Here is a 14,574-nt window from a genome sequence, read left to right as displayed (position 1 = left end):
ATGGCAATTTTTAAAACTGAATCCACACATTTTCAGCCATTTGTGCAGAAATAAGATGGACCGACTTTTGGGCCCCTCAAGCTATTTGGTTAAAATGTTCTTAAATAAATCCAGTTTTAAGACACCGTCAGCCATTTTTTATTGCCCTATTTTTCTCACTAATAAATCCATTTTTTGGTCGGCCTGACGCCAGCTCATATGGACATCATCAGCATTAGTAAAAAAATACAAGAAATGATATACATCCCTAATTGGGAGTTGGCGTCTAGTTCAAGGGTTTTAATTGGACCTTATCTAAACCTCCTTTAAAAGAAATTATTTGGTGCCCATATGCAAGTCACAAATCAGATGGAAAGTGACCTGTCTAACACGGCATGGTGGTTGAATGATCAGTCCACCAGAAGAGATGTGGCTAAGATGCCCAAAAGTGAGTCTGGTCCATACAATTTATAAAATAAAAAATCCTTCTTTCGCTCAAAGCATTAGGTAAACGGTGATAAGTGAGTAATTATGTCAAATACTTGCTGTTTGGTTTCAAGCTGGAATTCACCTAGAAAATCAGACAACTCAACCTTATAACAGGTGAGCCCCACCACGATGAATATCCCAAGTATTTGATGAGGCAGATCCAAAACCCAAGTGGACCACGCCATAGAAAACATTGGGGAATGAATGCCGACCACTGGACTACTTGGTTGATACAAAAGTTTTGGATGGTTGATACAAAAGTTTTGGATCACCTCGTGTTTGGGCTCATGCCCTAAAATGATTAGACTACATGGATAAAATACATATATCATGGAGGCCCACAGAGTTTATGCGAGTCTCTTTTTTAAACTGCTTGTCAACATCTTCAATGTTGTAAATACCAAAGTTAATCATCATTACTTATTTACCATCATTTACATACATTTACAGTTAACCAACAGGCCCAATAATGGGTAATTAGCAACGACATTCTACTGATATCAAATATTTTGGTCCAACATGCAATGCACCTGATCCTTGGCAGTGTTTTACCACAAATCATGCTCAAGCAATCTCAACCACATTTATTGTAAGATGACAACCCCAAACAGCTTCACTCAATTGAGTTCTGCCAAAACTATAGAATACACAGATTATTATCACCATCCCTTGTTTTTTCCGACGACAACCCGAAAACTTCCATATATCATACATGGAATTCTCACAATCTATACAAGTACAGACAAATCCCGACTGAAAACTGGGTTTCTCGGGTCACCAACACCACACACCCAGGATTCCTCTTCCAGCTCAAATGCCCACAGGCAAGCATAAAGAATAAGCATGCAGAGACATAGAAACACAACAACACAAGCTTATAACACACATACAACAACAGTTCACTTCATTGATTGCGCTTCTTTCTGGTCAAGAGCATGACAATACTCGGTAATAGTGATTTCTTCTTCTTCACCTTCAGTTCTGATGAAACGTTCTCTCCATTGTTTCCTGCCATGTACACCTTCGGGCTCGATATGGGTTGGGGAGGAATGACGACAGTGTTTTGATCCTTCTCGAAGCTCTTCTGTTCTCTCCTCTCCTCGAAGCTCCTTGGTGGGCTTCTACCAGGGTTTATAACTGGGGGAGCAGCATCACCGGCTTTCCGCCGCCGCTCGTGCTCTGCTCTCCACTTCCTCAATTCCTGTTCTACCCCCAATTTCCCTTCCTTGGCCCTCTCGGCCTTCTCTGTCGCCATCCTCAGTGCTTCCTTTCTTGCAGCCACCTCCCTATTTGCTTCCTCCAACTTCTCCAAGCTTCTCAGTTCGGACTCCTTCGCCACTTGTATCTGGGATATTGCAGCAGCCACCTTCAGGTTGGCCTGCTCCTCGGCCTCATGGGCCCTCTTGCTAAGTGCATAGTATTCCTCCAAGGCGAGTGTCACACCATTTGGCGCCTCCTTAGCTCCTGGGCTTGCAGCTGTTTCACTCTCTTGCAATGCCTTGACCGCAGCAAGTGCCAACCTCTCTGATGCCCTTGCCGCCTCTATCTCTTTCAAGGCTGCATGTAGTCTACTCTCCGTGGTGCTCGCACCAGCCTTGGCTTGCTCTGCCTCTTCCTTCGCCTTCCGTAGCTCTTCACTTGCCAATTTAGCAACTGACTTAGCCTTATCAGCTTCTTGGGCTGCTTGCTGCAGTGCCTTGGGCAGCTCCACCATCTTCTCCCTGGCTTCCTTCTCCTTCACCAGAACCTTCTCTATCTCTGACCTCATCCTGTCCAGCTCGGCTTCAAGGGATGCAACCGCCACTGATGCCATTCCTTCTCTCTGTCTCATGGTGGTGAGTGCTGCCTTTTCATTCTGAAGTTCCGATTGGAGTGACACGGCCGCAACCCGTAAGCAATTCACATCGTCCTTTGCTTTTTCAATGTTGAGCTTTACTTCTTCAAGCTCCTTCTGGGCTGAAGCAACTGCTGCTTGTATTTCTGTTTGGGTTTTCCTCATTTCTTCCCGCAGTTCATCTTCTTTTTCAATGTTATTGATCTCTTTATTCAATTTCGCTTCCATGTAAGCTGCCAATTCACATTTCAAACTGAGTAGAAATTTGGATGCACCATCTAATTTCAACTCCAGATCCTTTGCTGACAAATGCTGCTCGTTCAGCTTCTGCAGCTCCTCTTCGGCTTCCTTCAGTTCCTTCTCCCAATTCAGAGAATCTTGCTCCCTAGCCATGGCAGCACCGATTCTGTGCTCCTCTGCTTCCAAGTGTGCTGCCTGTGCAGATTCCAAGGACTCCTTCACTGTGATAAGCTCCAAAGTCAGTTCCTCAACTGCCTTCTCAACTTCCTTGGCTGCAGAAACTGTCTCCTCAGCTCTCTTGACGGCCATGTCCTTGTCGCTGACTAAAGAAGCATACTCTCCCCGCAGTACTTCTAGCTCATCCTTCACCAATTTCAGTTCAGTGACCGCAGCCGCATGCCTGGCTTTGGCAACCTCGAGCTGTGCCTTGGCCGCGACACTTGCTTCGTCAGCGATTCCTTGCTCCATCTCTTCGACCCTGAGGCGTGCAAGTTCAGAGTCCTGTTTTGCCTGGTCCTCTTCGGTTTGTGCTCGCTCCAGATTCAGCTTTAGTTCCTCTATGAGTCTCTTCGTGCTGTCTAGCTCCTTCAGTACTTGAGCTTTGGCATCTTCAGCAGCCTCCGACTGTTTCTTATACTCTGGAATCTTTTCACGTGCCTTCTCGAGTTCAAGCTCCACAAGTTTACGTCTCTGAGGACAGCCAAAGGAGTAAATTTAGAATATTTACAACAAAGAATGAGAGATAGATCATTGGGGTCCACAGGAAGTCTGGAGTAAAGCTTTGTCATAACAGAAAAAGAAGGTGTTTTATATTCTTAAAAGAATGATATACTGGATCTTGGCTTAGTCCTTTTATAAAACCATTCTGATTCATGGGAAAACAGTAAAAATGCGCTGCTTCCTTAAAAGATCGAGATATGATCTACAGCCACTCGAAATGCAGTAAATCACTAGCCGTGGGAAAAAAAAAAAAACAAAACAAAACAAAAAAAACAATAACCATCATAAAGAGCAATAAATACCTCCATAGTCCGGATCTTATGGGCTTTCCAATCGACGATTCCTCCAAACTTGGTAACAGCTTCTTTAACAGATTCAAAAGGCGCAGCAGTGTCTACAAGGCCTCTGTTTACATCAACCTGTTTTATCTGTTCCGATGGATCAATGGGTTTTGCCTGTTTTACATGTTCGGAGTGATCAACGGTGCCAGGCATTTTGGCATGTTCCAAAGGATCAACGGGTTCCGGCATTTTATTTGGTACACTTGCAACCTCCATTTGGGGCTGACCAAGCTCATTAGACGGCACAATGAGGGAATTATCTTCCGCAACCCTTGCCCCGCTGGAGGCATTTGAAGGTACTACAACATCGACCTGAACATCAGCAATGCTAACCAAACCACTGTCCACAGGTAGCTGTGGAATATCTCTTGATTGTGCTTGAAGAGTATCGGAAGAATGAGGCGGAGTCTTTAGTGCTTCCAATGACCCAGCTGCAACTTCCACAGCTATAGGCTCCGATATATCTGCTTTCTCCATAGGAACAAGAGCGTTCTTCTCAAAAGCTGGACCATCACAAACACTTCCGACAGCTGATATTTCAGAATCTGTTGCTACTGTGCTCTGGTGGACAGTTTCTGGTTTTTCAGCAATAAGAGGGGTAGGAGTCTTTGCATTAATGTTAGCAGAAACACCATCCTCAGGTAGCTGTGGAGCATCACTTGGCTGTGCCTCAGGAGTATGTGAAGAATAAGGTGGAGAATTTAGTGCTTCCAATGACTCAGTTGCAACATCCACAACAGTAGGCTCCGACTTATCTGCGTTCTCCATAGGAGCAGGACTGTTCTTCTCAAGTGATGGACCATCACATATGCTTTCAACAGCTGAGATATCAGAATCTGTTGCTGCTGTGCTTGGCTGGACCGCCTCTGGCTTTTCAGGAATAACAGGGGCAGTCGTTTCTTCACGAATGTTACCAGATGCTTGGGAAGGTTGAGAAGCATCTAGAGAGATCACAATTGCAGGAGGATTTCCATTAGCATTCCTCATTTCCTCCATTCCTCTGCCGTATGCAAGAACGAAGCCCAAGAAGATATCTGAAATCTAAATATAAAAGGACAGCAAATAAATCAACACAATATGCAACTAGAACCTCGTTCTACAGCTCAAAAAATAATGTCCACTTCAGCCAAAAAGAAAAGAAAAGAAAGAAACGAAAAGAAAAAGAAAAGATTTTCTTGCCTATCATCTCTTTAGAAGGAAAAATTAGCTCTGAAGGAGCCATGTAATGGTTTCATGATGTCATAAAGACTAACATGAAAATACAGAGCAATGAATCTATGACCTGATACTGAACGAAGTTCTGTTTGCATATGCAGCCAGCAAAAGGAAGTCCCACTCGCAAGTGAAAAAGGTGTACAGAAAATAGGATTACTAGAAAATAGGATTACTAGTATGAGCGGTGGCCTTGTCCTAGAAGACGCATACAATATGCCACAGGAGGGTTCTGCCACTCTCAATGATGTAACAGTGTTTCCTTTAAAAAAATGCAGCTCTGTGAAGGCACACAGGATATAAGTGCTAATACTTGAAAACAAGGAAACACGAGGGAAAGTAACGCTGTGACACCTAAGTCGTACTTCACCGTTCACCCTCAAATTCAACCCAAGGACTCAAAACAGAGTTAAAGCAAGACACTAAAAATGTTATAGAACAATTGGAATTGTGACGCGTGAAGCTTAGTTGCACAAAGCATGAGAGCAAGCAAGAAGGCAGGAGTACAAAGCTATATTTGGAGACTTGAAAAAAAAAAAAACAACTTGACTCGACTCAGTCAATTCGAATGACTCACTCAGATTTCTTAAGGACTTCAAAAAAGATTGATTTGGTCATGAATTGGTAAAGACTCGCTCAAGACTCAGTTAACTCGCGCAATTGGCTTGACTCTACTCAACTCCACTCAACAGAACTCGGAAAAAAACTTAACAAAAGTTTACTCAACTCACCAAGATTGTACAATTTTTTTGAACATTAACTCTACATATTTATACATTTAAAACATTAAAAATCATCGAATCTTGTAGTTCAAAACTTGAAAAACTTGACCTAGTTGCTAGACTAGCAGACTTTTGAATTGAGTCAAATATTTGAGTTTTAAAACTCTGGTGGCAAACTCTACTCAGAAATTTTAGTGAGTTTAAAAGCTTAGGAAGTGAACATGGTGGCAGGAGTGGGGGCAAGAGCACTCTAAAGCACAGGTTTGAAGCGAGACAGCACCTTGGCAGAAGGCTCATGCAACTAGGGCATGAAGTGAAGCCCGGTGAGATGACAATGGTAATCAACAAAGGCAACACATCCAGATGTTAGAGTAGATGATGGATGACAGACCTCATGGAAGGGTGTAGTGCATGTGCCCCATGGCAGGAGGGCTTTCCCATTCATGGGCATTCCTGAATCGAGATGCATGGTGAAGTGGAAACATAGGGAAGAGTTACGAAAAGCTAGAACAGAAGTATCAAGTCAAAAGACAGTTTTAGAATATAGTAACAACAAATCATGTAACAACATGGGCACAGATCATGTTTGGAAAGTAAATACTGAGAGAGCATCAACTAAGAATTTTCTTGTTGGGTGAAAAAGCAAACCATGAACTCTGAGTTCTGACAGGAGGTGCTATAGCATATTGGTATCCTAGTCAGTCTCAAGGTTGAGTTAACATTTCTTTTTGTATTTTAGAGTGATCTTAAGTAAGCAAATTGAGACATGATCCTCAGTATGAATAATCATCAACTACTGCATGGTGTCAAACTGCAACAAAAGCTACCCAGTCAACAATGGTGTGCTAGATGCAAATCTCTTCCTATATGGAGTATGACATAAGGATAGTTGCTGGACAGTCTGCCTTTTCAAGGGCTTGTATTGGTTAGTCTGTGTGGCTTGTGGACGTTAAAAAGGGGTGTCCTGCTTGTGATTGACCCCATAAAAGGTGTAAAAGTATTTTTGTTATTTGGGAAAAGGTTGCACCAAAACTTGCAAGGTTTCAATGAAGAGATTGTGGCAAAGTTGGATGTCAGCATTGGAAACAAGGGGAGAAAGATGTAATCAGAGATGCAGAACTTTGCAATTGCCCCATAATGCTGTCCATATAAATAAAATATTGTGCCATGTTGCACAAGTTGATTGGAGAAAAGTGTACCTCCTCACCAGCATGGTGTCTTCTTCTTCTTCTTCTTCTTCTTCAGATACCAGCACAATCTAAATTTAATTGTGACTAAAGTGTAAAGATATCAGCACAAATCACTAGTATCGGTTCCTCTGTTTAATGTAACCACATGTAACCACATGTGGCTTGAGAAAGTGACTAAGAAATACTATCTACAATAAACTGGCATCGGCCAGTTCTGCCATGTAATATTCGAATTCTTAAAGTTTACATTTTTTACTGAGCACAATCTAAATTTAATTGTGACTAGAAGTGTAAGGATATCAGCTCAAATCACTAGTATCGGTTCCTCTGTTTAATGTAACCACATGTGGCTTGAGAAAGTGACTAAGAAATACTATCTACAATAAACTGGCATCCGGCCAGTTCTGTCATGTAATATTCGAATTCTAAAAGTTTACATTTTTTACTGATAGTCTAAATATTTTTCTGTATGTACCCTTTATGGGAAATTATTTAAGTTGAGAACTTGTCTATTAATATATTTAATTATTCATATATGTCCATTACTCAGTACGTTTGTTCTGGTAGTACATTTGATAGAATATGTTATATGCCTATATCAATATGTGATGACTTATCTATGATAAGAGGTTATAGGATCCACCTTCAGTGGAACTGAACTCATCAGTGAAACTGAACTCAGGATCTTAAATTCTAGAGCTGGTAATTGTTAAAGTCTACAGTTGTGTGACAATCAAGCCTATCTTCTGATATATATATTTTTTTGAAGACACAAGGTGTCCCCACCTCTTTTTGAAGTGAGACTAATCCCTGCGGATACACGCAATCACCCACAACCATGTGTATCGGGTAAAGCCAAGGAGGGAAATTGAACCCTCACTTATAGGGAGCAAACCTACGGTGAAGACCATTCGCCCAAACCCCAATGGGTAGCCTATCTTCTGATATTGCCGAGGAAATATTGTAACATAATTGTAGCAATGAATTGGTCAATGATGCTCCTTGTTTCAACATCTGACAATTGGGTTCAAGCCCATAGCACAATGGTAGGCAATCTCCCATTAGAAACTGACATCTCGAGTTCGATCCAGCTTACTTACCCAAAACATTATAGTAACAAACTGTAACAAACCCTTTCTCCATATGATCTGGAAATTTGTTATTTACAAGATTTATGTACCAACTACCAATCCTTGCCATCCTTACTATACTCAATACACAGCTGACTCAGGTGGATAAGATAGTTTTTTGAACAAGGTGTTGAATGACTTGGGAGTCCTTCACTTCCTTTTTTTTTCCCAATCAACATCAACAACCAATCTGCAAGCCATGCCTTGAAGTATATATATTAATGAAACATAATGTTCCAAAGGTTTCAACAGCCGCATTGGAATAGTTAAAATGTGATCCAGCCTCACCTTAGTCATAATCTCATGAATCTTGCTGATGCTTACTGAACTGGCCACTTCTTCTAACATACAACCTCAATATTCCAGGAAAATGGTAGCTGCTTGACAATATCTGCTCCTTAATTTACTTAGTGCCAGGAATGTTTAGCACTTATGACAGCACCTCACATTTACATATCCCCATATAATCAACCATTTAAGTCAATTGACAAAACAATTTTTATTTTATTTTATTTCTTTGAGAAGCAATCAAAAAAACACAATCTCATGTACAATGGCCCAAAATCCAAGGAGCCAATGAAATAAGTAAAGGCATAAAACCACCAAATAATAAATTTTATCCAGTCAACGAAAGCTAAACCTTGAAGGGCTAACTAAAGGTCTGGCCCTCGGTAGAGTGGAATGGAGGAACATGATTCATGTAGCTGACCCCAAGTAACTGGGATTAGGCTTAGATGATGATAATGAAAGAAAGCTAAACATAGTAAAATCCACAAATATATTGCAAGAAATTCTGGACTTACTGTTTCAAGTGATTCTCTTAAATCAGAATCCCATCGTTGACTTAACCCATCTTCCTCATGAAGCACCTCATCTTTCCATGCTGAATACACCACTTACCATTCTCCAGTCAAAAGAAGCCAATTTGCTTTTTTGAAAAAGGTAGTCTAGTTCCAGCACAACATACTTCGAGACAATAGTGGAACTGATGAGGACATCCAAGCACCATACCAGAGGAGGGCTGACCAGTCTCCTTATGGCTAGACGACCATTACATGGGGGCCCACTTGGCCCAATTCACATTCCTAGCCACATTGAAGACCCCACGTGCATGTTCACGCATCTTTGAAGACCCCACACTAGGAAGATGCATGTGGGCTGCATATAGGAGCTTGATGGACACATCGTACCATTGGACTAGGTGGACACGATAATCGGACTGTTGGATTATCATTGGACATCTTGATCGTGGACCCCCATGGGCCACAAAATAATATAGTTGCTTAGATTGTTTACATGCTTTGTTATTTTTGGTATACTTTATATTTGTGTTGAGATTAGGGAATTAGGAACAACTTTTAATTTATTAAGCTTCTTTATGTTGAGAATCTTATCTAAAAGTGTTTGTGTGTAAAAAGTCTTTTCTGAAACTATAAAAGAGAAAGATGGGTGTGTGAAGCCCTAATGCCATTATTTTGAGAAAAAAAAAAAAGCTGTGTTTTCGCTTCTTCATGTGATTTGGATTTGGGTGTAGTGGGATTCCATTCCCCATTTAACGGAGGTGCGAAGCTTCCATCTATCATCTTCCTTCTCTTTTCATTTCTATCCAAAAGAGGTATTTTAGCAAAAACTTCATCCATCTTCTTCCCTTCCTATTCAAGACCATCCAAATCATCTTTTTCTTCAACTTTTCATCATTCAACTTCAACCCCAACCAAAACCAAACATTGAGGACCTAAAAACCCTAGCCAACAACCCACATGTGCGAGCCCCTAGGCTTACCATATGAACAACCGCTTAATCCTTTTATTTCCTTTTGATTCCCCCATCAAAACCCATTGATTCCTCATCCATAACCCTACCCTAAACCCTAGATCCCCAATTTCTTATTTTTTCCAATTTCTAAAAACCCTATTTCCAAAATCCCCAATTCCCATGAACCCTAATTTATAAAATTTCAGATTTCTCCCTTCCTAACCCTAATCATAAAACCTACAAATCTGTCCCCTGAGTGTGGAACGTGCCTATGCTAAATTGGAAGTTTTATCCTTCCATTGGGCCCAGTTTTAATTGATTTATGTGATTTCTTAGCATGCGGGCATGTGATTTAGGTTAAGTCAAATTTTATTTCCTATTGTTTACTCTTAATTACTTGGTGGGTTAGCATCTTCTATTAATTAAATTACTTTATAAACTCTTTCATAATATCCACGTTCAATGCTAGCATTAAATCATGTGTCCTGCATCAGGAACAAATACCTTAGAATAGAGCACCCATCCCATCATTCACCATCACAATCTCCATCCATTTTTCAACTCCAACCAACCTTCACATAACTTCCTAATACATACTTGATGGCAAAACATTAGAATTGATGCTTCATCAAAATCATACGGGAAATCCATAAACAAGTTTTTGTAACACAGAAACCCAAGCATATTTACTGATTCATTGAATTCCTTTGTGCACTAAACTGATTAAATCTAAGATCAATGAATTCGATAGAACCACTAGTTTTGTTAGAGTTTGCTGGCATAATCTTAGTCAGGATTGTCTAATTTCTTGGTGTATCTTGTACAGCTACGTATCCTTATCCTCTATGTACCACTTTATGTATAAAGACACGTTCGTGTCTCAATGAAATACACAAAAAACAAGTTTCTGCCATGTAGTCTCTTGTGATTAACATAATATCAAATCCTACTCAAAGGCCTTGATACCCTCCGATCGTATCATCTAGTCACCATCTGCAACTGTCCAATCATATCATGTAGTCACCATCTGCAACTGTCTGATCGTATCTGTGACTAGGCGCACCACCATTCATCTGTCTGTGTAACAGATACATTCACTATCTAACTTGTGCCTCGATCAGCCACCATTGCATCTGCTGAATTCATTCACCTCCTTCCTCTCACTTGATTGAATTGGCTTGAAAGCTGATTAATTCGGTTCTCATTTACAAAGAGGAAAATAAAACCTGCCGCACATTGCTGACTAGTCATCTCCATCTCCGACTCGAACTCAGACTCGTCCTTCACCCGGCTGTGATGAATCCCATTCCGCTGCCCTCCACATCTTCGCACACATGCACCTGTCTGCAGGAATCAGCGTATCATTTACATCTTCCAGGGATGCCATTGTCCTTCCATCCAGACTTCGTCTCCGTGACGTTTACACCAACTCTGCCCTGAATCCGACAACCATTACATCCGACACCTTGAAACCAATGCCTGAATCCCATCTCCGCTCCCAACCACCGGCCCAGCTCCTAGATCTGTGTTTGAAACCCATTTGTTGTCCAGATCCCATCATCCAACATCACCATTAGAACCAATCTTCGGTGTTGCAACTTGCAACCACTCACCAGTACATATACCAACTGAACGCCACCCTCTAGCCACCCCACTTCTATTATTGCCATTATCAGATCCATCATTAAACCCACCATCACCGATCACTGCAACCACTGGTAGGAATTAGGCCGTAATTTGAGTCATCATTTGCATATCCTCAGACCGATGTTCAGCACCATCACCATCACTACTGGCGGATTGCCACTACAACCCCGACCAAATCCTTTCAGGGCTTCTTTTTTTTCTTTTTTCTTTTTTCCCCGGCGACAAATATGTCGCTGACCGACATCGATGACAGCCCTATGGTTGGAATCAGCCCCATCTCCACCTGCATCTCCAGATCCTATCAGTGAGAACCCGTCGCACATAGCATCTCTACTTGTCTTCACCTCTGCTTGTCTCCATCAGCTCAATCCGTCTGCCATTGCTAGTTGATAGTAATTGAGCACCAACCTGCTTGGCTCACCCTCTCTAAAATCCCCATTTTCTTCATTTGGCAAAAGAAGAGGCATGAACCTCCTCTTTTGTGCCTCTATTTCATTGTGTTCCCTGAGTGCACATCATTTGCATGCTTCACCGCTTTTTGGGACCCGGTATAGTGAAGGCACTTATAATTGCACCTGTTCTATTATGTAGGGCCTTCTGACCAGACCTAGTTTCTATTATGCCGGACTTTTTTACCTGGACCATGGTATGCCAAAATGGTTATGTAACAGCCCTAAAGTAATGGTAACGGTGGTAATTGTCATGCGTTTTGGGGCCAAAACAGCCATTACAGAAAAAATGGTCCATAATGGGGCCAAATAGATTTTATTTTTTTATTTTTATTTATTTTTGGAGGGGGTGGGGGGGGACCGTTATGGAACACCTTGACCCGGACCTATTGCCACACCGAGCCTTTCTAGCTTGACTTGTTTCTCCAACATACAATTATGATTGGATCTGATATTCGGTTATCGTTTGCTCACCAGATTTGTTAGTTTGAACCATCATGCACTAGTATCGCCATGCACCTGAAGCAGTTGCTAACTGCAATCTGCAAACCTATTTTGACGCACTTGTCTCTATTGAATGAATAGTCAAACTCCGGCATTTGAATTTGGATCCAGATCACCTGTCAGTTCCAGCACTCATACCCATCATTGATGTTGTTGTCGTCTCACCCACGCCTGCTTACTCACCACTCATGCTACCCATCGCTACTCAGATTTCGTCACCATGAAAGTTTTTCTATTTCCAAATAAATTTGACCCTTCAAACTCAAGTTCTTTTAAACCGCCTTGAGCTTGAAGGGAGCTATTTGAGTAGATTAACGTAATCTCAGATAGGATTATCTTATATCTTGTAAAGCTGTGTATAAAGTTGTACATTTATGTACCAATTTGTGTATAAATACACGTACTCATCTCAATAAAATACATTACACAAATTTCCACCATGTAATCTCTTGTGATTAACAAGAACCATCCAAATTCAGGCCTGAATGTGCTCGTTAGTTCACCCAAATTCAGGCATAAAATCCCCATAATGTCTGAGCTTAGGCAAACCTGAAGAAAAGCATATGGATTGAAGAACTATTCCAGCTTTGCATTGAACAACCATGCCTATGAACTTAGTGAACTAATGCTATGAATCAGATAAAGTTGAGTTTACGAACTTAGCAAATTGATTACTAGATTTAAGGGAATGAAGGCAAACCAAGCTGAGTGAATTGAGCACATTGAGCATCCCATGAATCATGACCAGTGGGACAAACGCAAACCTAGCTGTGAACCAAACAGAGTAAACTGGGTTCACTGAGAATCCCACGAATCATGAACTGCGAGACAAGCCCAACCCAAGCGGTGAACCAAACTGGGTTCACAGAGAATCCCATGAATCATGAGCTCCAGGACAAACCCAAACCACTATGTACAGGCTACAGAACAAGAGCCCAAAGTTCCTCCAACGAAATACTAAGCTTCCATTGGTCAAGAAGGGATCCAATCCAGTATATCAATGTCATAAAACCTTAATAAAACGTCAAGCTATAACAAACTTCACATATGCCAGTCAGTTCACAAGAAAGAATTCATAATTGAAATTAGTAAATATCAAAATTGGAAAACATAAGCTGCGTTTGGATACAAAAGTGAATTGAATTGTGAATCTCCAGCCCTCAAACTGCAGCTACGTTTCTTTCAAGTCCGATTCATAAACAACTTGATAGAACTTGACCCTCAGCATGATAGCTACTGAAGGAGAGTCCAATTTCACAATTCCCAATTTGCTAGATAAACAATTCCAATCTGACTCCATAGTGCATCCAAACACAGCCTCAGTTAATAGACAACAAAACCATAATATCATAGATAAGTTCATCCTCGGATCGCAAACTCTAACCATGTCATGATAACTGCACACCAAACTACAATTCGAATATCCGATATCTCTGGCGGAACACAATAGGGGCAGTTTGGTAATTTACTCAAGTTATCAGTCATAACGGGGAATCGAGAATATGGGATAGGAAATTGATCGATCTTTTGCTAGGAAATTGATCGATCTTTCTTCAAATCAATCGCATGTTTCATCGAGTAGAGTACTCGAATAAATCAAGGGAACCTTCGGATGCCAAAATGAAAAAAAAAAAAAAAAACAGTAGACTAAAAGCGCCCAAATTAAATATCTAAATTCATACGATGATAAATGAAAAATCAATCAAACATAGAAAGAAGAAAATGGTAGAAACTGAGAATTTAGCATAAAAGGAAAAGAGAGAGAGAGAGAGAGAGAGAGAGAGAGAGAGAGAGAGAGAGAGTGGAAAGACTTACTCAGATTCTCTAGAAACAAGACAGAGAAAACAAATCGCCGATTTTCCCCTGAATTTACAGAGACATTTTAGAAATTGGAATAAAAGGTGGAGAAAAATGGAAAGGAAGGCTGAAAACGGTAAAACGAAGGGCGGAAACACGTGCTGAGGAGCGTACCTCTTCACAGACCAGATCCATCTGTACTCTCTCTCTCCCTCTCTCTCTCTCTCTCTTCGAGATTTTTTTTTTTTTTTTTTTAAATTAATATAACGGGTCGTCTTTTCTTTTTTTCAATTATTACTGTGTTTATTCGAAGGTGGAATCTGGAAAGGGGTTTTGAGTCTTTTGACCACAATCGAGAAGAGAGAGAGAGAGAGAGGGCCAGAGCATTCCTGAGTTATTCGATGACGCACAGCCGCCTCATCACTCTACTCTGACGGAGTAAGTTGCTTGATACGCATGCACTCAAAAATTGCATACGTAGAATATATCAGCTAAAATTAAACCGACTTAACTGTCGAACCCATTGTGTCTTTAATCCAAATTTGAAAATCAGATTCGTTTAACA

General features: G+C 41.0%; 1 protein-coding gene across 1 annotated transcript; it reads right to left on the bottom strand.

Moving 5' to 3' along the window:
* Nucleotides 1–1,029: 1,029 nt before the first annotated feature.
* LOC131236317 (protein WEAK CHLOROPLAST MOVEMENT UNDER BLUE LIGHT 1-like) lies at nt 1,030–14,286 on the bottom strand. Its single transcript, XM_058233431.1, has 4 exons — nt 14,184–14,286; nt 14,028–14,075; nt 3,565–4,644; nt 1,030–3,232 (listed from the first exon to the last, which is right to left on the bottom strand). Exons 3-4 carry the CDS (start codon nt 4,597–4,599, stop codon nt 1,373–1,375), a joined length of 2,895 nt encoding a protein of 964 aa, XP_058089414.1. The 5' UTR covers nt 4,600–4,644; nt 14,028–14,075; nt 14,184–14,286; the 3' UTR covers nt 1,030–1,372.
* Between the last annotated feature and the right edge of the window lie 288 nt (nt 14,287–14,574).

This window comes from Magnolia sinica, chromosome 2, assembly GCF_029962835.1.
Source record: "Magnolia sinica isolate HGM2019 chromosome 2, MsV1, whole genome shotgun sequence".
NCBI lineage: Eukaryota > Viridiplantae > Streptophyta > Magnoliopsida > Magnoliales > Magnoliaceae > Magnolia > Magnolia sinica.
The sequence above is the reverse complement of the archived record's forward strand: the minus strand, read 5'-3'. Positions and strand labels throughout refer to the sequence as shown.

Excerpts from the sequence above, each read along its gene's own strand:
- LOC131236317 (XM_058233431.1), bottom strand. The coding sequence starts at position 4,599 with ATGGAGGAAATGAGGAATGCTAATGGAAATCCTCCTGCAATTGTGATC. Across the intron at positions 3,233-3,564 it reads ATAAGATCCGGACTATGGAG|AGACGTAAACTTGTGGAGCT; the intron begins GTATTTATTGCT and ends GGCTGTCCTCAG.